Here is a 23,074-nt window from a genome sequence, read left to right on the forward strand (position 1 = left end):
ATCTGTCATGCAAACTATGCATTAGATGTCTGTATTTTATTATCTGATATCTTTTGTCAGGTAAACCTAGGATTACTACCAGTGCCTAATAAATCTTTAAGGAAGTAGTCATATTAAATAGTTAGGCTTAAATCAATAGTCAATCCATCCTTGTTTGTCTTTTGTCTTGGGTGGTGGGTTTGTTATTTGCAATCATACCACATCCTCTTGATTTTATACATTTCGGATGAAGTTTTGGTTTTATAAAGTTCAAAGAAAACAAAATTCAAGTTTCTTTTAGAATTATTGATAAACAAATTACTCTGCTGATCTTTAATTGATATTTATTTATAATTTACAAATACTTATGAATAACATGACACATATATCATTTCTTACAGCTCTTCTATAAAAGCATGCAAAGCAAACCTTTGACCAACTTGCTTTCTATGTTTGCAAACAATAGGTAGGTGGAGTTTTAGTCAGTTTTATATATATACAAGGATTTGATTAGACGATAAAAATCGACATGAAATGAAGTTAATGTTTATTGTCCAATCAAATTCCAGTACATAGTAAACAGACTGAAACAGACTTAGTACCTACATGTTGTTTACAAACATAGCAAGCAAGTTGATTTAAAGGTTTGCTTTGCATGCTGTTATAGAAGAGCTGTAAAGAAGAATAGGTACTTATTATTGCCATTAATCTTTTTGGTAATGATGCAGATACAAATTAAGCTTTAAAATCATCATGATTTAAACCAATGCTGTGAGAATATTAAATTATGAGAAACTCAACACTCAATTCTCCAAATAACAAAACAATAAAAGATACAATGTATGAGGGAAATACAGGGTTCTTGTGAGGGAATGCACATAAATTAAATTTTCTTGTTTGTGCTTGACATCTGATGAGGCAAATGACAAGTTTAATTGGACCAGAATACAATTTGTCTGAAAGATATGAAATATCATAGATTTAAAAAAAAAAATTAAACATTTAGTCTGTATGTCAGGACCTCTGCATGAATATGTAACAGGGTCAAACTTCTTTTTCTAAGTATTCCTCTATTGACTTCATTTTGTAAAATGTTTAATATTATCAGGTGGTGAAGATTGGTCATTCCAGTTTTTGCCACAAGATCATACCTTATTAGGTGATGTCATAAACACAATGATTTGTAAGGAGAATAGTTCATTAAACCAAGTACTCCTGGTGGTGACAAATCATTACTTCACTCTCAATAATGGTTAACATTTCTAAGAAACACCTGCTGTTTCTCAGTCAGTTAGTCTTAGATTTGCCAATTTACATAAACCATCGGATGTCCCTCTCAGACAGTCTGATTGAATGAAGAATGGGTATTTTCATCTTATTTCTTATAAATAGATATTCTAACTAAAGTACACTGAAATAAATTAGTTACAATAAAGAGCATAATGTTTATTCTTATAGTTTTCGCTTAAATCAACATTTTTTATTTGAAATATCTTTATAAACTCTCACACATTTAAAAGACTTAAAACAACTATAAACTTTATAATGCAACAAACTGCACATGCAAATAATATTTTTCTCATATTAATTTGTTAAATCTAAACAAACCAATTATTAAAAGTAATATGTGTAAAGCAGTGTTCCTATTCCTTTTGGAAGAAATACACTAGTTCAAATATTTCTTGACATATATTACCTAGGGTTTATTTCCGACGAAATAAACACAATAGGCATTTTATTTTGTGCAAGTTCTACATACTGGCTTGAAGATTATAACATTTATGTATCAATATAGTTTTGTTAAAGCTATACAGGGGGTCAAAACTTCAAACTCACCCATTTGATGCAAACAAACTACCATAATTTAACTGTTATCTTTACACAATTGTATGTTATTTATTTTAGGCACATCCAAACCCTTCAAATAACTGGTCTGGGAAAATCCTTAAGATGCTGAGAATACCCAATGTGATGGCTGAAGAAGTTCCTAACAAACCATTAGATTATTATACATGTGCTTTTAAAAAATCTAAATTAAATAGGTAAGGTTATTTGAGACCTAAAACACCATAGGATATGAAGTATTCATCCCTTACACAAAATCAGTACATGCTCAGCAAATAACACATCTAAAAAAAGTTATGGAAATGTGCTTTTATTGCTGTTCTTCATCTCATAGTCACAGTGAGGCCTTCAACCTGGAGCAAAAAAAATCTCCTGCATTGCTTGTATAAGACAGCCTCTAGTACTTGTGTGAGCTGAATTCTTGTAAAATGTGACACCACTCATTCAGACTATGAAATTTTTTTTTTTTTTATTTTTTTTTTCCCATATTCTATTGATTTAGGCATTTTTAGTACACACACCAATTAAAACATTCATGTGAATGCTCTAGCACCTTACTTGATTTAGATGACAGAATATTGTTAGGATGTCGATGAGACAAAAAGACCAACAATGTATAACTAGTGCATGAAGATATTAACACTATATTGCAGTTATTCATCTTGACAAAGGTCATCACCACTGACTATATAAGCTTTTGAGAAAATGTTACTTAGAATTCTCTCTATGGGAATTTAGATCTTACAGGATTGGTTGAGAGTCTAGCAGATAACTGGGGGAGACATGTCATTATTATAAAAACCTGGAACTTTTTATTTATCTGGTCTAATATACTGCAGTGTCAGATCAATTTTCATTTGTCATATTAAAAAAAAAAAAATATTTACAAAATACCTTGACTTCAAAAAACTTTTCATGGATTATGGAATAATGGATTAAAGATTGTTGAAATAAGTTGTCATGTTAGATTTAATTTTCTATGCAGGTTTTTAGGAAGTGATAATCAGGAGACATATTTCTCAATAACACAACGAGGTAGGATAGTATGGGAGATCTTAGCAACGACAGCGTATGGTAAACGTAAACATGCTGAGATTGGAGTCGAGAGATTACTAGAGGAGGAGATATATAAAGCTGCATATGCTTTACATGATGTAAGATAGTGTGATGTTTTTGGGGGGAGGAGGAGGGAGGAGATTAACGAATTTATGATTTGGCAATATCGATTTTAAAATGACAACATCAGAGTAGAAATGAGATTCACAGCAATCATATTGAATTCAAAACAATTGACAATATAGAAAGAACAAGATGTGGTATGATTACCAATGAGACAATTTCCATACGTGACCAAATGATGTGACCAGAAATTAACAACTGTAGGTCACTGTATGGTCTTCAACATGAGTAAAATACATACTGCATTGTTAGCTTTAAAAGGCCTTGAAATGACAAATGTAAAACAATTCAAACAAGAAAACTAAATGTTGCGTTTATTTGCAAAGGCATAAACCAAAAACAAATATGTAACACATCAACAAACAACAACCCATCGACTTAAAAGCATATCTATGTCCATGTTATCTGAAAAAGGTAAAAAGAGCAATTCTGTATTATGACTAAAGGAGAATTTGTGAGAGTAGAAAATGCTATCAAAGACGCAGACCAGAATAACTATGGGAAAAAGGCTACAACTGAAAGTTGATTAAAACCAACTGAAAAGAGTAGACAGCATTAATAGACAAGAACTATTACACTGGAAATCAAATAACATTAAGACAACACTTATTATTATGCATACTTTTCTACAACCAGATAAACATGACATTGTGAAAGATAGGATTAATGTTTTCACATAACTGCGAATTTCTGAAAGAAAATTTTCCAGAATCACTGTTTGCAGCTTACAAAGAGATCAAAACTTAGAATAAAAATGTACATGGGAAACTAAATAAAATTGAAATTACATAGCAAAAATAATGTCATCAAAACGTGCATAGAAGAATGTCGAATTGTGAAATATTTATAGAAATGAAGGGGAAATTAAACTTGAGACATTCAATTTCAAAGACAATACTGTGGATTCATTATTATTTGTTGGATACCATTCTTCATGGATTTTGTGGGTACAGGTGAACCACTAATTTACATGTTCCAATGAATTACAAATTTTCTATCAGGTTGTATGCAGACTTTGGCAAAACCACGAAATCACATAAGCAATTCACGAAAATTGGTACCCTCGCAAATAAATGAATCCACAATATTAATGGATGCAAACTTAATTGTAAACCTTGTACACAATGATAATATGATGACTATGTAAGAGAAACTCGTTACAGAGATCCCTCAATGACAGAATCTAAGAATTATGACAGACATATAAGATATAACATGGAAAAAGCACTAACTGAACATTTTAATAGGAAGGATTATTGTAAAGAGGACATGACATTTCAAGTTCTTAACAAATTTATGAAAAATCTACAACATATGAAAAATATATTGAAGCTATGGGACGCAAAGACTCTTAGACTGTTTAGGGTTAACATAAAAAAAGTATAACTTTGGATTAACTGATTACAAATACTTTGATTTCTTTTGTAATATTTTTTACTTTATAGAATGTTTTTTTTTTTATTGCAGGGAACTTTTGAAAAACCAAAGCAACCAATAAGACCTGAAACACTTAACGACAGACAAATATTATATGAATATTGGGCAAGGTGGGGCAAATGGTTTAAGTACCAACCACTAGACCATATACGGGAATATTTTGGAGAAAAAATAGGAATATATTTTGCATGGTTAGGTAAAGTATTATAATTACATATATCTGCTTATTTAGTTCAATACACTTTGATCTAAGTTATTTTGCCTTTAATTTATATAGAAGTCAGTTTACTACCCCAACCATTTTACTTAATGCATTGGCAAATTTTGACAGGCTGTCCTTACATGATGACAAAAACAGAACACCTGAAATAAACCTAAACAGTCATTAGCACAGATGTATGGACAGACAAACAGTCTTTTTTATGGCCCCCTCCATATTCGATAATGGCAGGGGACAGTAGATGGAAGGAGGGTTAAATTGTGATATTTTACTGAGGATTGAACAAATTTACTTCTCTCTGTCAAGAGACTGACCCTTTTAATCAGTTCTGGAAATCTCTGAATTCAGTAACTTTTAAGGAATTTCAGAAACAGTTACCAAATTCATTAACTGAACCAATAAACAATTTGGTAACTTCATTGTTTATTTGATTTTGTCATTTATAAATAAAAACTGGCATGCAGCTCAGGCTATACTTCCATCTGAAATTGTTCCCAGCAATGCTGGGAACAATTTCAGATGGAAGTATAGCCTGAAAAAATTAAAATCTATCTACAGGTTGATGAAACCCAATGTCAAATGTTCCAAAATCCTTATCCTTTATCATATTTATAAATATCAAAACCAAATAAGTTCTGAAGTTACCAAATTCGTTAATGGTTCAATAACTGTTGCCATATTTGTTAATGTTACCAAATTTGGAAATTTCCAGAACTGTAATGCTTAAGCTTGCACCTTTAGGTAAATTATGGGGAAAAAAATTAATTGTACAAAAATTGGGTTAATATAGTAAGTTGTTGAATATGTTTTTGCTACTTATAATATATTTTTTTATTAATTGCAGGTTTTTATACAGCTTGGTTATTGCCAGCTTCTATTATTGGTGTAATTGTGTTCTTGTATGGTGTTTTTACTATGACGTCTAATGTGCCAGCGTGAGTGTAACATTATCCCATTTATCTAATATCTCGGAGCAAATTTCAATAATGGTTTCAAATTTATCAGAAATGTTCAGTTGTGAAAGGACCGAAAAATGAACAGAACTGTTAAAAAATAACAATCTAAAAATCCACCTTACTATTCATAGTAAATATTACTAACTGGTAACCCAAATAATCCCCTGAGTGTTATAAAGTATTGATTTCTAGTCATAGAGTCATATCAATTATATTTATGAGTGGGAGAGGTATAAAATGTTACTGAATATTCTGTCTTTGTAAATACTATTTGTTTGTAATCATGCATATATTAAATGGTGAAAAAAGTTACAGAATATTAGTAATACATTTTATTCAAAATTATCAATCCTAGAAATTGAAAGGTTGTATAACTGAGCTTTAGTGAACTGACAATTTTTGAGGGTTTGTGAAAATTAAGCAGTCATAATAATAGTATAAACTTTTTTAATACATGAGTTAGAAATTCATCTTTTTATTAAGTCCTGTTATATTTGTCATGTGTGCATGTTTTTATTGATAAAAAGAGGCGAAATTACCAAAGGAAGAATGAAAATTCATAAGTCAAAGAGTCTGACAAAATTGTGGCAAAAAAAAAACCTGACAGTCAACCAAACACTGTATAGAAAAATAAAGACTGAGTAACATAAACCTGACCAAAAAACAATAATTATCATAATCAGGAGCAAGTCGGGAGCCTGTAATTCTGTGGTTGTCGTTTGTTCATGTGTTACATATTGGTTTTTCTTTCATTTTTAGCTCACCTGACCTGAAAGGTCAAGTGAGCTTTTCTCATCACTTGGCGTCCGTCGTCCTGCGTCCGTCGTCCGTCGTCCGTAAACTTTTACAAAAATCTTCTCCTCTGAAACTACTGGGCCAAATTCTACCAAACTTGGCCACAATCATCCTTGGGGTATCTAGTTTAAAAAATGTGTGGCGTGACCCGTCAAACCAACCAAGATGGCCGCCATGGCTAAAAATAGAACATAGGGGTAAAATGCAGTTTTTGGCTTATAACTCAAAAACCAAAGCATTTAGAGCAAATCTGACATGGGGGTTAAATTGTTGATCAGGTTAAGATCTATCTGCCCTGGAATTTTCAGACGAATTGGACCACCTGTTGTTGGGTTGCTGCCCCTGAAATGGTTATTTTAAGAAAATTTTGCAGTTTTTGGTTGTTATCTTGAATATTATTATAGATAGAGATAAACTGTAAACAGCAATAATGTTCAGCAAAGTAAGATCTACAAATAAGTCAACATGACCAAAATTGTCAGTCGACCCCATAAGGAGTTATTGCCCTTTATAGTCAATTTTTAACAACTTTTCATCATTTTTTGTAACTTTTCTAAAAATCTTCTTCTCTAAAACTACTTTGCCAAATTTAACCAAACTTGGCCACACTTATCATTGTGGTTTATAGTTTAAAAAATGTGTCCAATGACCCAGCCTACCAAACAAAATGGCCGACATGGCTAAAATAAGAACATAGTGGTAAAATGCAGTTTTTGCTTTATATCTTTGAAACTAAGACATTTAGGGAAAATCTTTCAAGATTGAAATGTCCATCAGAATAAGATATATTCCCTCACAAATTTTCAGTTGAATCGGACAACCTGTTGTTGGGTTGCTGCCCTAAAATTGGTGATTTTAAGGAAATTTTGACGTTTTAGAGATAAACTGTAAACAGCAATAATGTTCAGCAAAGTAAGATCTACAAATAAGTCAGCATGATCAAAGTTGTTAGAGGACCCTTTAAGGAGTTATTGTCCTTTATAGTTTATATTGAACAACTTTTCGTCATTTTTGTAACTTGTATAAAAATCTTTTCTAAAATTACTTGTCCAAATTTAACCAAACTTGGCCACAATCATAATACTAGGGTATCTATTTTAAAAAAAAGTGCCTACCAACGAAGATGGCCCATATCAGTAAACACATTAACAGGTGAGCGACACAGGCTCTTGAGAGCCTCTAGTTATTAATAAATAAGGACGTTAGTTTCTCTTGTGAATTGTTTTACATTGTCATTTCTGTGCTTTATAGCTGACTATGGGGCATGGGCTTTGCTCATTGTTGAAGGCCGTACAGTGACCTATAGTTGTTAATTTCTGTGTCATTTTTGTCTCTTCAACTCTTGTGGAGAGTTGTCTCATAGGCAATCATACCACATCTTCTTTTTTATATAGTAGCACAATAAGGGTAAAGTTTAGAAACATAGAATACTTGGTTTGCTTAACATACTGATTAATAATCTTTTATTTTAACAGAAATGAAATTTGTAACAGTGGGGAGACATTTAAGATGTGTCCTATTTGTCCAGAAAATATAGGTTGTCCATATTGGTATATATCTGATGTGTGTATCTATGTTAAAATATCCTATTTATTTGATCATCCTGGTACAGTACTGTATGCTGTCTTCACATCATTTTGGGGTAAGTATCTCATATACTGTGTTCACACTATGAAAAATACTCTGGGTCTAACCCTTGATAATTAATCTGGATTAATTACCAATTTGGGATTTTCCCTCTCAACAAAAATAGAAATATATATGTTCTTGACAAGTTTCAGAAATATTACAATTACTGTTTTTTTTTAATGAGGTAAATAAGTGGTTTTATTGGCTTTTGAAAAACTGATATTCTCTGAGGCCAAGGACTGAAGTGAAAATCAGTTTTTCAAAAGTTTATTAAACCACATATTTACCAAAAAAAAGAAAGTAATTGTTTTAATTCCGTATTAGGAGAGAAATGTTTGTAATGGAAATTATTTACCAAAACTTATTGTACATCAAACATTTTTTACCAAAATTATACATGTAAAAGCATGCAACATTTAGCATGGCGAATATACTTTTTCGACAAGGTGAATATGCTTATTCATTAAAAATCCCATTCATACAGAAAACCCTACTAAAGTTTTATCAATATGGAATCATTTTTTTTATTTCCACAGCTGTGACATTTTTAGAATATTGGAAGAGAAAGAATGCCAGTCTTGCTCATCACTGGGATGTACTGGACTTTGAAGAGGAAGAGGTCAGCTTTTTCTCAATCATTGAAAAAAAAATGAAAAATGATAAGGGTGGCATTTCATTTTAAGTTTAACTATTTACTGTAAATTCAGAAATAAATGCTAGGTTTTTATTATTGCGAAAAATGCAACAGAGTTGTAGACGCAATAGTTTAAATTTGCATTTAGAAATATTTCATATGAATTAAACAGGATTTTTCTCAAAATCGTAAAAATTTAAATGGCATCACAGTCTAAAATGACAAAATCGCAATAATGAATGCACACAATTATTTCTAAATTTACAGTATTGTGGATTGCTGATAGAACTTATTGGCTAGGAGAAGCTCAGCTCTTAACATACATAAAGATAATGTGTGTAGAAATTAATTTTAATTTTTCTAAACTTTATAACCATTCACTTGAATTAGAATTTGAATGGTAAAAATATGATGAATAATTTCTTCTGAAATTTTAGATAACAAGTTAAATTGTTTTATGATTTGTGGTAAATAGTATTGGTAATATTTGTCCATCATTTTGACAAATACTAACTTACTTATCCTCTTCATCCCTAGTGGGACATAAGGCCACAACAATTTGATAAATAGTGACTCTAAAACTCTGGTTCAATTAATCATAATCCAAATTTCAAGTTGTTATGTATACGATAAAGGGTAAATGCATACTTGCAGTAAACATGGTAAATGAAATTCACTACCTCCATGATATTTAATATATGATTTATGTTTTCCAGGAAAGACCAAGGCCAGAGTATGTTGTAAAAGCTCCTACATATGAGAAGAACCCTATCACAGGTGTGAAGGAACCATATTTTCCTGAGCGGGCCAGACTGCCAAGAATTATATCTGGTTTTGCTGCAATAACTATCATGGTTAGACTTATGATTTTTTTTTCAACTTTTAATATTCTGATAAAAAGTTAATGAGATGCAAAAACCATAAAAAACATTAGTTTAAGGCATGGTGTTTTTGAAAACATTTCATTAACATATGAGTTATTAGAATTAGGATGGGTGATTATAACAAGTCATAATTAGAACCAAATAGAAATTATCATTCTCACATGAAGAAAGGACAATTTATAATTCAATTAATGCACAAAATTACTGAGTAACTGGTAGAAATACTAGTCTCCACATGTTTTATACAGAGTTTCAAATTCTATGTACAGATTTTAAAAAAAAAATATTATATAAAGTCTTTTTTTCTCAGAAATAAAAAAAGAAAGTGTTGTGTTTTGATGGTGAAAAGATACTTTAAAGGTTTTTTTTTTTGTTCTTGACATCTTTGTTAATAAGTGACAAAAATAACTTCCACATAAGGTATTTGAAACAAACTGATATGCAAAAATACAGTCTAATTCACTGTTTCAGAATCTAGTGCATTCTTGGTAATATTTTGAAAAAGGGTTCACTAAAACTTTGTGATTGGTTTAAAACATGATAAACAATAGAAACTCAACAAATTGTGTAACTTTATTTTCATTTTGGTGTATGAACAATGAAATTACCCATAGTCCCTTAGATTCTGAAAAGGCGAATTGTTGGGGGGAAATGCAGACTATTTGTGATATCTACAGGCCTCATCCTTAAAAGGGGCGAATTTTTATATGATTTTTTATTCTTTTTCAGATAACCATTGTTATAGTATTTATTATAGCTGTTATAATGTACAGAGTTCTTGTCAGTATACCATTGTTTCAAAGTAAAACTTTACGAGGCAAAGCATCTCTAATTGCCAGCTTGTCATCGGCAGTGGTCAACTTAATTCTTATCATGTCACTGAGTAAAGTGTATGAAAAGTTGGCATTTAAAATGACACAGTGGGGTAGGTTTATAAAAGTTGGCATTGTTTTCTTAAAGACTAATCTAATTTTGAAGACTTTATTAGAATAAGAAGATGTGTAACAACCACAAAAAAGACAAATAACAATTTACTTAATTAAGTGGATATAGGTAATCACGGATTTCAATGTTCATTTACTAAAGGTTTGTATGCTGATTTTAGAAAAACAATGATATCAAACTGCAATTGTTCCACAATCCACAGAAATTATATATTTATGAAAATAATTGAATCCACAGTATTTGAAAAAGTTTATTAGAGATGCACAAGCATATGCAGGATATCAAATTTGAATGATGCAAGAGTTACATTTTACTAGAGAAAATGGAGAATGTTTATATCTTTTCAAGTAGTTGGTTTTAGAGTTCAAAAGAGATGCTGTTCCTACAGAAACATTTTTTTTTGAATGGGCAGAAGTACTAGGTGGTTATGTTGGATGCTTAAACATTCATCTTTTTATCCTCTTACAAAATAAAGATGCAAATTGTGTCGATACAAATAAACAATTTGTCATTTATTCTTCATTCTTTATTAATTACTCTTTTTAAGAAATGCACAGAACCCAGACAGAATTCGATGATCAACTGACATTTAAAGTGTTCATTTTCCAGTTCGTCAATTTCTATTCTTCAATATTTTATATTGCTTTTTTCAAAGGGAGGTAAGTAATTTTTAAATGTATAGCTAATAATGCATCTACATAAATTGGCTAGGGAAATTATGGCCAGTAAAATAATCATATTTCTTTTTTATTGATTAAACATGAATACTTTATTCCTGATTCTTCAGGAGGCAAAAAATCATATGAATACAACACTGAGCAAATTCATTGACTGAATTTATTTTTATCAGTAAGTAGTATTTTTAACCAAATAACCCTCTGTTACATCAATCCGTAGTTCTAGTAAAAGTAAAAACACAAAAATACTGAACTCCGAGGAAAATTCAAAAAGGAAAGTCCAAAATCAAATAGCAAAATCAGAAGTCCAAACACATTAAACGAATGGATAACAACTGTCATACTCCTGACTTGGTACATGTACTTTCTTATGTAGAAAATGGTGGATTGATCCTGGTTTTATATAGCTAGCTAAACCTCTCACTTGTACGACAGTCGCATCAAATTCCATTACATTGTCAACAATGCATGAACAAAAAAACCAGACTCAATAAGTAAAAATGTCAAAAATAGTCTAGTAAGAGTTAATGTGTATTGCCTGGAATTTTTTATATGAATGCATACATGGGAAAAAAAAGGAAAAAGTACATGTTGCAACTTAATTTCTAGTGCAGTCAAGAAAAATCATTTCAAAATAAGAAAACAGTTTATAAAAATCCTTTTACATGTTTTAGTGTTTTCAAGACATTTTTCCTCAGAAAATATATAGATCAACAAGTACATTGCCTTCAAAATATGTAATTTACAAATTTAGATTGATTTTGATCTTTTAAAAATAAGGGAAAGAAAGGCAATAGACATAAGTTAAATCTTAGTATTAATACATTGCATTTATGTTTGAAATAACAGCTCACAAAATTAATTATATTTTTGTATCTTCATTTTAGATTTGTTGGGTATCCTGGTCATTATAATTCATTTTTTGGTTTGAGAAGTGAAGAGGTATGTGTATGTTAATGGTGATTATTATTTAGTTGTGATTTTTTTAAATATAATTTTCACAAAAGGCAAAAAGAAAACTACGGTACATGGGAAAAAACTCAGAAAAATTACTTCTAGAATAAAATTGAGAATGGAAATGGGGAATGTGTCAAAGAGACAACAACCCGACCAAAGATAAAAACACAACAGCAGAAGGTCACAAACAGGTCTTCAATGTAGGGAGAAATTTTGGCACCTGGAGGCGTCCTAATGAACGCCATACTAATTTCCAAATTGTACCCAAGAAACTAAAATTAAAATAAAGCAAGACTAACAAAGGCCAGAGGCTCCTGATTTGGGACAGGCTCAAAAATTCTAGAAGACTGTAAACAGGGTTTCAAACCTCTTGAGAAGTTTATAATTGCTCAGCACTGATGTGTCACTACTCATAGTACTGTGTGGTTCCATTATTATTTGTTTGATACTATTTTTTTGTGGTTTTCTTGTACAGGTGAACTATAAACTCAAATTCTTAACGAATTACACTTTCTCTATAGGCTTTGTAACCTGTATGCAGAGATTGGCAAAACCATGACCCAAGTAAATGCAAGTTTTCATAAATCCACAAAATTTGATACCCATGAAAATAAATGAATTAACAGTTATATGAAAATATGGAAATGTGATATGATAGGTGTTGAGACAGCTATGCACCCAAGTCCAAATGACATTAATGTAAAAACTCATTAAAGATACTAGGCTTGTAATTTGGTTTGCCAGAAAAGTTGTTTGTCTACATAAGTCTCCTTAATTGGTGCTTAAATAAAAAAGAGTTGGAATGCCCAATCAAAATACAAAGTTGAAAAGCATCAAAAAACTAGATACAGCCTTAAATCTAAATATTACATTTCAGTGCAATAATGGTGGTTGTCTAGTAGAATTAGCTCAACAGTTAGCTGTTATTATGATTGGTAAACAGATTATAAATAATGCACAAGAAATAATAGTGCCGTAAGTAGAAATACCTTGGAATACAGTAATATTACTTCTTAGCTACAATAGTGATTAATTTAATAATATAATGAATAATACACTAGAACAAGAATGTGTCCAAAGTACACGAATGCCCCACTCGCACTATAATTTCTATGTTCAGTAGACTGTGAAATTAGGGTCAAAAATATAATTTGGCATTCAGATTAGAAAGATCATATCATAGGAACATGCGAACTAAGTTTCAGGTTGATTGGACTTCAACTTCATCAAAAACTATCTTGACCAAAAACTTTAACCTGAAGCAGGACAGACAGACAGAATAAAGAACCCGCAGACCAGAAAACATAGTGCCCCTCTACTATCTTGGGTGGAGCATAAAAATACTGGTGTATATAGAGTTGATTTAATTTCTCATAAGAAAAAGAAATGTAGAAACTGATTGGCTTTGACACAATTAGTCCCTTAAGGTGGTACCTAACACTACAGGGAGATAACTCTGTAAAATCAGCTAAACGTTTTGATTAGGTTGTGATGTTAAGGAAATATTAAGTTCTCAATGATCAAAATAAGTGTATGTCAAACTGCTGTATAACCAGTGTAATTTTCCTGATAAAACTATAAATTTCACAAGGCACAGAAAGAGATAAAAGATTTTTCATTGCAAAATTTGATCTAAGCCTGCCAATGTGTATTATTCTATTATGAACTTTTAATTTAGAAATTATTGCGTGCATTTTTTATTTCAATTTATTAATTTTAGACTAAAATGAGATTTTAATTCTTGTGATGTAAAGAAAAATCTTGTTTAATTCATACAGAAAATTTCAAAATGTGAGTTGAAATTATTGCGATTATATAACCCTGTCGCATATTTTGCAAGAATAAAAACATCACAAATAAATACTGAATTTACAGTACACAATAGGAAGTTTTATTGATCATGCTCAGGAGTTTAAATTCAAGTTTAAAATCAAGTTGAAGAATTAACTTAAAATTGCTAAGCTAAGATAGTTGTGAGGAAAATAATCTCTCAATTCCATGATTTGCATAACACGTATTATGAAAAGAGGTGTATTTTAATTTCAGAAAACTGAAAACTTTTATACACCATTTGAAAATAAAGATGAATAAGAATGCTATAAAAACGCGGTGGGAAGAGGATTATAACTTAATAGAAAGTCAAGGACTGTTTGATGAATACTTAGAAATGGGTAGGTATTGATACTTACAGTGAAATGGGGGACACACAGGACCCCCCTCTTTTAGAAACTTGTTTCAAAACCTGTATATCAAAATATTAAAGAGAATAGTTTTACAAGAAGGCTATTATATTACAAATTACACTTAAATTGGTTCAAGTTAGACTACAATTATGAACAAAGGAAGATATATATATAACTATAATTTAAATGTGTTCCATTCTACTTAAACTGAATTACTTAGACCCTTCCCTTGATCAAGTGTCCAACTCGTAAGGGTCTGAACTCAATATTTGATGAATGGCTATTAATTATTTTCATTAACATTAACAACATACACATATGTTGGTGTATGAATACACAACGTCAGAGTGGAAGTGTCGCCATAAAATTGACAACATTGAAAATAAAACTAATACTTTTAACCAATCAGAAGACAGTAAAAACACCAAATTTATTTATAATCAAATGTGTAATAAGTCAAGGATTTTAATTAGTGGTTTGTGAAAAGGGGGGGAGGGGGATAAAGCTTAATGTATAATTAAGATATTAAATCCAGAGTTAATTTAGAATGATTTATTGTCCATTTTTCATTGACTAGGCATTCATGAATTAATGTAGTCAACGAAGGGCAGAAAAATATATCAACTGGGTTACATACTGCTGAATACAATTCCATACTTGTATTTGTCAATTTTTTATTTATTATACATTTAAGCATTAATCCAGTAATTGGTTTTTGATAAGGAAAAGGTTCTGCTCATTATTGAAGGCCATGGAGTCTTGTATAACAAGAAGACATTTTTGTATTAACAGGTGAAGTTATCAGAACATAGAACTTACATTTTCTTTGTCTATTTCAGTTTTACAGTTTGGATTCATCACTATATTTGTAGCAGCTTTTCCACTTGCTCCCTTATTTGCTTTGTTAAACAACTGGGTAGAAATTCGCCTGGATGCACAGAAATATGTATGCGAGACCAGGAGACCGGTGGCTGACAGGGCACAAGATATAGGAGTCTGGTTTTCTATACTGGATGGCATGGCTCAGTTAGCAGTAATAAGCAATGTAGGTTGAAAAAAATTGCTAAGTATTTAAACTAAGATGTAATGGTATGAAAAAGTTACATTTCAATAAATTATGATCTTTAAATAAAACTGAGAATGGAAATGGGGAATGTGTCAAAGAGACAACAACCCGACCATATAAAAAACATCAGCAGAAGGTCACCAAGTGGTCTTCAATGTAGCGAGAAATTCCTGCACCCAGAGGCGTCCTTCAGCTTTCTTCTAATATTTCTCTTTAATAAGTTAAGAAGTAGAAGAGGTATTTAGTTTTTGATCTGTTTGTATGTCTAACTGTCAGTCTTATAATGGAACATCTTAGTTTCCAGATATTGGATTTCAACCTTTCTTTGAGATATGATCACACATAATGTAAGACAGACTCTTAGAGAGGAGGCTCCATGTCTAGTAAGAAATTAATGCATGAAAAGATTTTAAGGATTATAACCAAGGGCAGTAAAAACTGTCCTTACAGAAGGTATTATAAGCCAGTTAGATATAAAAAGATTTTATGACCGTTTTTGTTTTCTTGCTTGTAATTCAACAGGTTTTTTTGTAAAAACTGCTGTGAATTTACTCACTTACATATTACTTTCTCATTACAGGCATTCCTTATAGCCTTTACATCCGAGTTTTTACCCAGACTGTTATATCAGTTCCAGTATGACTCTAATTTAGATGGTTTTACAGATTTTTCTTTAGCTGTTTCTCCAAATGGTACAATGAATCAGACTTGCAGGTAGGCTGCTTGAAAAAATTGAATTAACAAATGTCCTTGTTTTCAAAATTCCAATAGGAAACATACTTTATATAATTGTATATTAACAAATGTGGTTAACATCGATTTATAAATCAAAATCAAATAAAGGCGGTTCCATTAAAACTTACATGTTACCCTGGGAAGGCACTTTAAAATCACAGTGACCACCCATAGAAGCATACATTTTTAGGCCAGTTCAACACAATATTTCATAACCCACCATTAGTGACAAATTTAAGTTGCCTTCCCTGGGTCCCATTTATGTTTTTATGGAATAAACTTAAGACAAATAGAGTTCAGATCAAGGCTTCCAAAAAATATTTGAGCCAGCCGGACATTTTATATCTGATCGCGATTTTAATCCCTTAAGACTTAGTCACAAAAGGCAATTATGGTAATCAGATGGCCATTCCAACGATTGACATAAGATTAAAAAAATCATTTACTTTGATATGAACTTGATGTTCGGATGTAAACTGTTAAATTGGCAGTGCATCAATCAAAGTGTGCCCATCAGCGTGCTCATATCCGCCTTAGACTCTTTATTTGTGCAAAATGACATGGTCAAACCTTTACTTTCGTTCATAAAAAATCACATTTTCTTAAACCGGATGTTGACTTGACAATGGTAAAACATGGACCAGAAACGGATATGTAAAATCTGTGTACGTTTACAAAGCACGACTGAGTGAAGAAGCCCTTTCCACTTTATTTCTTCAACAAAATACTTGAAATGAACGTTAGATATGGGTACCAATGATAATTTTAGCATTTTTGAAGAAATGTTGGATGTATATTTAAATTTTTCGCTCCTGTGCACTTGGGCACATGTGTTCTTAAGTTCATACAACAAAGTTCTGGTGATTTTTCATTTAAAATCTTTTTAATTTTTTCATCATATCAAGTTGATATTCTAATTTCTTAGAATTTTAATCTTTTGGACTAAATCAATTCGATAAAAAACCCACTGAAATGTGAGAAAATAATTGTGAATAGACCAATAAATTTTTACTATGTCTGGTACTGAAAATAGTTTACCTATCACTTAAACAGGTAGATTTCAACTGTCCAGCAACTAATTAGCCTTGATTAAAATAAGAAAGTATTGAAGTAGGGGTTGTTTTGATAGTAATTAATCATCATGTCACTTTTATGACCGGAAATGTGTGAAGGCAAAAGATTGGGTCAAAAAGATCGTGAATTATATTAAAATGACCAATAAAGCCTTGAAAACTAAAAAATGATGACCGTTTCATGCTTTGCCCAGCCAGACTTTTACCGGACATTATACAAATGTCCCGAATATATGACCGTTTTGGAAACTCTGGTTCAAATTTAGACATCAACATTTTTGGAGCCAAAATTGGGATTGCATTATAAGCTTTCAATTGGTAATTCTAGAAAAAGGTCAACCTTGGATTTGACTTACAAGTGTGACTTATGAAAAAAGGAAGTTGATTAATTTTTTCCAATGTATGTCAATTATTTTGTTTGATTATTAATTTTAGGTATAGAGATTTCCGAGACAAAGATGGTCATTATACGTTATTTTACTGGCATTTACTAGCTATAAGACTAGGATTTGTTATTGTATTTGAGGTAAGATCTTGTTTTGGTTATATAGTTTCAAAAGAATTTTAATACTGCTATCAAAAAGTCCAAATTTGTTTAGAAATATTGATTTTAGAGATATTTTTACATATGTTGTTTTTATTTTTTTGGCGCAAATTAATTATAAACCATGTGGTTCAAATACAACTGGTTTTTTTAAATTGTGCTCAACATTTTGAAGGTTATTTCAAATAGACACAAAAAATGTTACGGTCATTCTTATAATTTAATTCCAGTTTGTAAGGCAAACAAATTTTGATAAAACATTGGTTACATCACAGTCACATGACAAAATTATGTATATGAGCTGATAGACAAAACACTTTCAACCAATCAAAAGACCTGAATCATCCAAAATTAAATTATTTTATTATACCACATGTATTTTTTTTCACATAATTGTTTGCATTTTGCTACCATTTTATCAATTTTGTTCATTACCATTTATTATAAAAATGTTCTGCCAATAAAATTTTGTCTATTGTCTGTTGTATTGCAGCATGTAGTATTTGGTTTTTGTCGACTGATAGACTTTATGGTACCAGATGTTCCAGAGGCATTAGAAATTAAAATAAAGCGGGAGAGATATCTAGCCAAGCAAGCTCTTGCTGATACAGACACAATCATGATGGTTAGTATAAATGTCCCCCAAGTGATCATTAAAGTCTCTAAAAATATAGATATTTAAATAATGGTGATATTTAAAATTGTTTTATAAGCATTCTAACAGATTAAGAGACAATGACAGAGAAAACAATTGACTCGAAAGAAACATCTTGACGCTGCTTTTCAATTCCTCCTTACAAAAAAATTGACAATGATTTCAACTTCAAAGATACTTTTCATTTATGAATGAAATGAACATCAAAGGGACTTGAAATCCTTGAAAAATATATCTCAGAAGATCCAATCTTTATAAGAGGACATCATTTGTACAAAAACCTAATATCTTCTGATGGGTCTGTAGATGATTTTTAATGTTTAATTGGAGAATCTGCATACATGTATGTTGGATTATTCCCCCTTTAAAAAACTTGATCTTTTGAACTTATTTTCCCCCTTTTGAATCAGAACGATTCCTCAGATGCTGGTGAGGATCTAGAGGATGATGATGATGATAATGTAATTGATGTAGAAGTAAGTGTTAATGTTGTCATTTCAGTGACCCACTGAGTATAGATGATATGATTTGTTGTACAATATTTCAGCTGATTTTCTTGAGTATGAAGCTTAAGGTAATATCTTTTGTTAGCTTGCTTGCTAATTGAACCGTGAAGTCATTGCTAGGAAAGGTATTAATACCCTCTTTTTGAAGTTGCCTATTCCTGCAAACAGATATATTGGTTATCTGTCTGACTAGTCTACTCTGAAAGGAGGTTAGCTTACCTAACCGAATAATGACCTCATGGTTCAGCTAGCAATCAAGCTAGCAAAGATATTACCTTTAGCTACATACTCAATAAATCAACTGTTAAGGACTTAATTGTAGTAGTGTGTCAGCTTCAATGGGGTACTTTGGAACCTCTTGGATTGCTGTATTCATCCCATACGGTTATTCTTATACCTTGCAATATAAAATTAAAAAATTAAAAGGGCAAGATAAATGGGTCTATAATAGTTCTAGTAATATTAAATACTGTGGATTCATTTATTTTCGTGGGTACCAATTTTCGTGGATTTAGAAAAACTTGCATATTCGTGGATATTTAATTTCGTGGTTTTGCTGAAGCCTGCAAACAAACCTATAGAAAAATTATCATTTGTTGAATATTTAATTTCGTGGTTTGACTGTGCCCACGAAATCCACGAAAATTGGTATCCAACAAATAATAATGAATCCACAGTATAGAGAATAAAGCTAAGTTTCCCAAGATGTTTGAGAAGTAATATGTGGATGAATACTACAAGGATTCCATAGAACCTCATTCCTGTTTATGGCCTATAGATGTTGAATTTAAAATGTCTGTTTGCCGTCATAGTATTTCTTTTTCAGCATGTGCTTATGTCTAAATGTATATATCTGTAAATATATAGTTTGTGTTTCTCAAAGAAAAAATACCATATTCTTTTAGCCATTTGTTTGTAGGATATGTAAACCAACTGAAAATAATTTCATTCCAAATTCTGCAGAGATAATATTGTTTCATCAGTTAGCTACATTTGAAAATTAACATTATTTTTGCATTTTAACAAAAGGAATTAGAAGACCATATAGGAGAAGTGTAGTAAGTTAAATAGCACACGGAGCCTCTTGTTTTACACATAATTTTTAAAATTTCACAATTGCATCACTGATGACTTTATCTTTATATTTTTTTAAGATAGTTTTGTTGTAATGAGCTAATTTTTCAAAGAAATCGACTATTCTACAGATACCCATAACAGATAACATCTTTCAGATAATTTTGATCTCTACTGTGTGGGAAAAAGCAAAACTCAAATTACCAAGTAAAATTTAAGGCCTTAAAACAAAATCCATGTGTATGACAAATTATAATCCTTTTGTCTAGTGTATTATCATATTAGCCTCAGACTGACTTTTTCAAACAGTATATAAAGTGGGGTATTACTTCTATAATTTTGGGATGTATGTATGCATCTCAGCATATCTGAAGGTATAAACTATAATACATGCATTAAAATATAGTCATTTACTCAATATATTAAGAATATTGCTTTAATTTTATTCAACAAAATCACTAGATTGCTACCTTTTCTTGCTTCATATTTATTTTGTCAGCTGTTTTAAGTAAAAGAAATACATAATTTTTAGCTCACCTGGCCTAAAAGGCCAAGTGAGCTTTTCTCATCACTTGGCGTTCGGCGTCCGTCGTCGTCCGTCGTCGTTAACTTTTACAAAAATCTTCTCCTCTGAAACTACTGGGCCAAATTAAACTAAACTTGGCCACAATCATCATTGGGGTATCTAGTTTGAAAAATGTGTGGCGTGACTCCGCCAACCAACCAAGATGGCCACCATGGCTAAAAATAGAACATAGGGGTAAAATGCATTTTTTGGCTTATAACTCAAAAACCTAAGCATTAAGAGCAAATCTGACATGAGGTAAAATTGTTTATCAGGTCAAAATCTATCTGCTCTGAAATTTTCAGATGAATCCGACAACCCTTTGTTGGGTTGCTGCCCCTGAATTGGTAATTTTAGGGAAATTTTGCTGTTTTTGGTTATTATCTTGAATATTATTATAGATAGAGATAAACTGTAAACAGCAATAATGTTCAGCAAAGTAAGATTAACAAATCAGTCAACATGACCAAAATGGTCAGTTAACCCCTTTAGGAGTTATTAACCTTTATAGTCAATTTTTAATCATTTTTCGAAAATCTTAGTTATCTTTTACAAAAATCTTCTCCTCTGAAACTACTGGGCCAAATTAAACCAAACTTGGCCACGATCATCATTGGTGTATCTAGTTTAAAAATGTGTGGCGTGACGTGGCCAACCAACAAAAATGGCTGCCATAGCTAAAAATAGAACATAGGGGTAAAATGCAGTTTTTGGCTTATAACTCAAAAACCAAAGCATTTAGAGGAAATCTGACATGGGGGTTAATTTGTTTATCAGGTTTAGATCTATCTGCCCTGAAATTTTCAGATGAATCAGACAACCCATTGTTGGGTTGCTGCCCCTGAATTGGTAATTTTAGGGAAATTTTGCTGTTTATGGTTATTATCTTGAATATTATTATAGATAAAAATAAACTGTAATCAGCAATAATGTCCGGCAAAGTAAGATATACAAATAAGAAGTCAACATGACCAAAATGGTCAGTTGACCCCTTTAGGAGTTATTGCCCTTTTTAGTCAATTTTTAACCATTTTTCGTAAATCTTAGTAATCTTTTACAAAAATCTTCTCCTCTGAAACAACTGTGCCAAATTAATCCAAACTTGGCCACAATCATCTCTAGGGTATCTTGTTTTGAAAATGTGTGGTGTGAACCGGCCAACCAATCAAGATGGCCGCCATGGCTAAAAATAGAACATAGGGGTAAAATGCAGTTTTTGGCTTATAACTCAAAAACCAAAGCATTTAGAGCAAATCTGACTCAAGTTAAATTGTTTACTAGGTCAAGATCTATCTGCCCTGAAATTTTCAGGTGAATCCAACACCCGTTGTTGGGTTGCTGCCCCTGAATTGGTAATTTTAGGGAAATTTTGCTGTTTTTGGTTTTTATCTTAAATATTATTATAGATAGAGTTAAACTGTAAACAGCAATAATGTTCAGCAAAAAAAGACCTAAAAAGAAGTCAACATGACCAAATTGGTCAGTTGACCTCCTAAGGAGTTATTGTCCTTTATAGTAAATTTTTATCAATTTTCATTAAAATTTGTAAATTTTTACTAACATTTTCTACTGAAACTACTGGACCAAGTTCATTATAGATAGAAATAATTGTAAGCAGCAAGAATGTTCAGTAAAGAAAGATGTACAAACACATCATCAGCACCAAAACACAATTTTGTCATGAATCCATCTGCGTCCTTTGTTTAATATTCACATAGACCAAGGTGAGCGACACAGGCTCTTTAGAGCCTCTAGTTTTCAAATATTATCAGCGAAATTTAACATTTTTATTTTTCAAATACAATGAAAGATATTCTATGCAAGTTGTCTTTGTATGAAGATATTACTGTAAACCAACTTATTTTTCGCGGATACTTTATTTCACGTATTACCCTTTCTAGACCACTTCGCGGCTATTTAATTTCACGATTTTCTAATTTACTCGTCGAAACGTTCCATGGTTTATATATTCGCGTAATTTTTCTACTCTAAAAAAACGTGAAAATAAGTTGGTTTACAGTATATATATACAAAAAACAGATGTGATATGATTGCAAATTAGACAACTCCCCACAAGAGACCAAAAAGACACAGAAATTAACAGCTGTAGGTCACAGTACAGCCTTCAACAATGAACAAAGCCAAAACCGCATAGTCCGCTGTTAAAGGCCACAACATGACAATGTAAAACAATTCAAACGAGAAACCTTTTTCTATATATATAGTCTATAATATGTATAGCTGTTGTAAATGAATATTCATAATAATCCAATTGCAGTATATCTATAGCTCTATATTTGTACTTAAAAATATTCTTCTACGTATCCACTATTTCATGTTTGTGATGTCGTGCTTTTGATAATTTTTTAATTTAATGTTTGAAATACATTTTTTTAATTATTTTTTATTATGTCACAATTGAAATATTTTTGAATTAGAAATAATCATTTGAAATTCCTACAAGGAAAATGTATAATTGTAATAGTTTTCACTATTGGCTCCCTGTAATAATAAAAAATATAGAAATCTTAGCTTT

At 31.1% G+C, this 23,074-nt stretch overlaps 1 protein-coding gene across 3 annotated transcripts in view; it reads left to right on the forward strand.

Moving 5' to 3' along the window:
* LOC134693295 (anoctamin-7-like) overlaps window positions 1–23,074 on the forward strand; it is a 60,388-nt gene that overhangs the window by 35,911 nt on the left and 1,403 nt on the right. For 2 of the 3 annotated variants that reach the window (XM_063554043.1, XM_063554042.1), the window contains 17 exons: window positions 1,885–2,021; window positions 2,810–2,978; window positions 4,471–4,636; window positions 5,505–5,595; window positions 7,887–8,053; window positions 8,577–8,659; window positions 9,391–9,528; window positions 10,288–10,483; window positions 11,051–11,162; window positions 12,068–12,122; window positions 13,015–13,112; window positions 14,184–14,308; window positions 15,160–15,365; window positions 15,967–16,100; window positions 17,630–17,720; window positions 18,232–18,363; window positions 18,804–18,869. In XM_063554043.1, the coding sequence (XP_063410113.1) occupies window positions 1,885–2,021; window positions 2,810–2,978; window positions 4,471–4,636; window positions 5,505–5,595; window positions 7,887–8,053; window positions 8,577–8,659; window positions 9,391–9,528; window positions 10,288–10,483; window positions 11,051–11,162; window positions 12,068–12,122; window positions 13,015–13,112; window positions 14,184–14,308; window positions 15,160–15,365; window positions 15,967–16,100; window positions 17,630–17,720; window positions 18,232–18,363; window positions 18,804–18,869 (2,166 nt within the window). The remainder of the gene's footprint in view (window positions 1–1,884; window positions 2,022–2,809; window positions 2,979–4,470; window positions 4,637–5,504; window positions 5,596–7,886; window positions 8,054–8,576; window positions 8,660–9,390; window positions 9,529–10,287; window positions 10,484–11,050; window positions 11,163–12,067; window positions 12,123–13,014; window positions 13,113–14,183; window positions 14,309–15,159; window positions 15,366–15,966; window positions 16,101–17,629; window positions 17,721–18,231; window positions 18,364–18,803; window positions 18,870–23,074) is intronic. The other variant, XM_063554044.1, reaches the window with a different exon arrangement.

The sequence above is a fragment of the Mytilus trossulus genome, chromosome 12, assembly GCF_036588685.1.
Source record: "Mytilus trossulus isolate FHL-02 chromosome 12, PNRI_Mtr1.1.1.hap1, whole genome shotgun sequence".
Taxonomy (NCBI): domain Eukaryota; kingdom Metazoa; phylum Mollusca; class Bivalvia; order Mytilida; family Mytilidae; genus Mytilus; species Mytilus trossulus.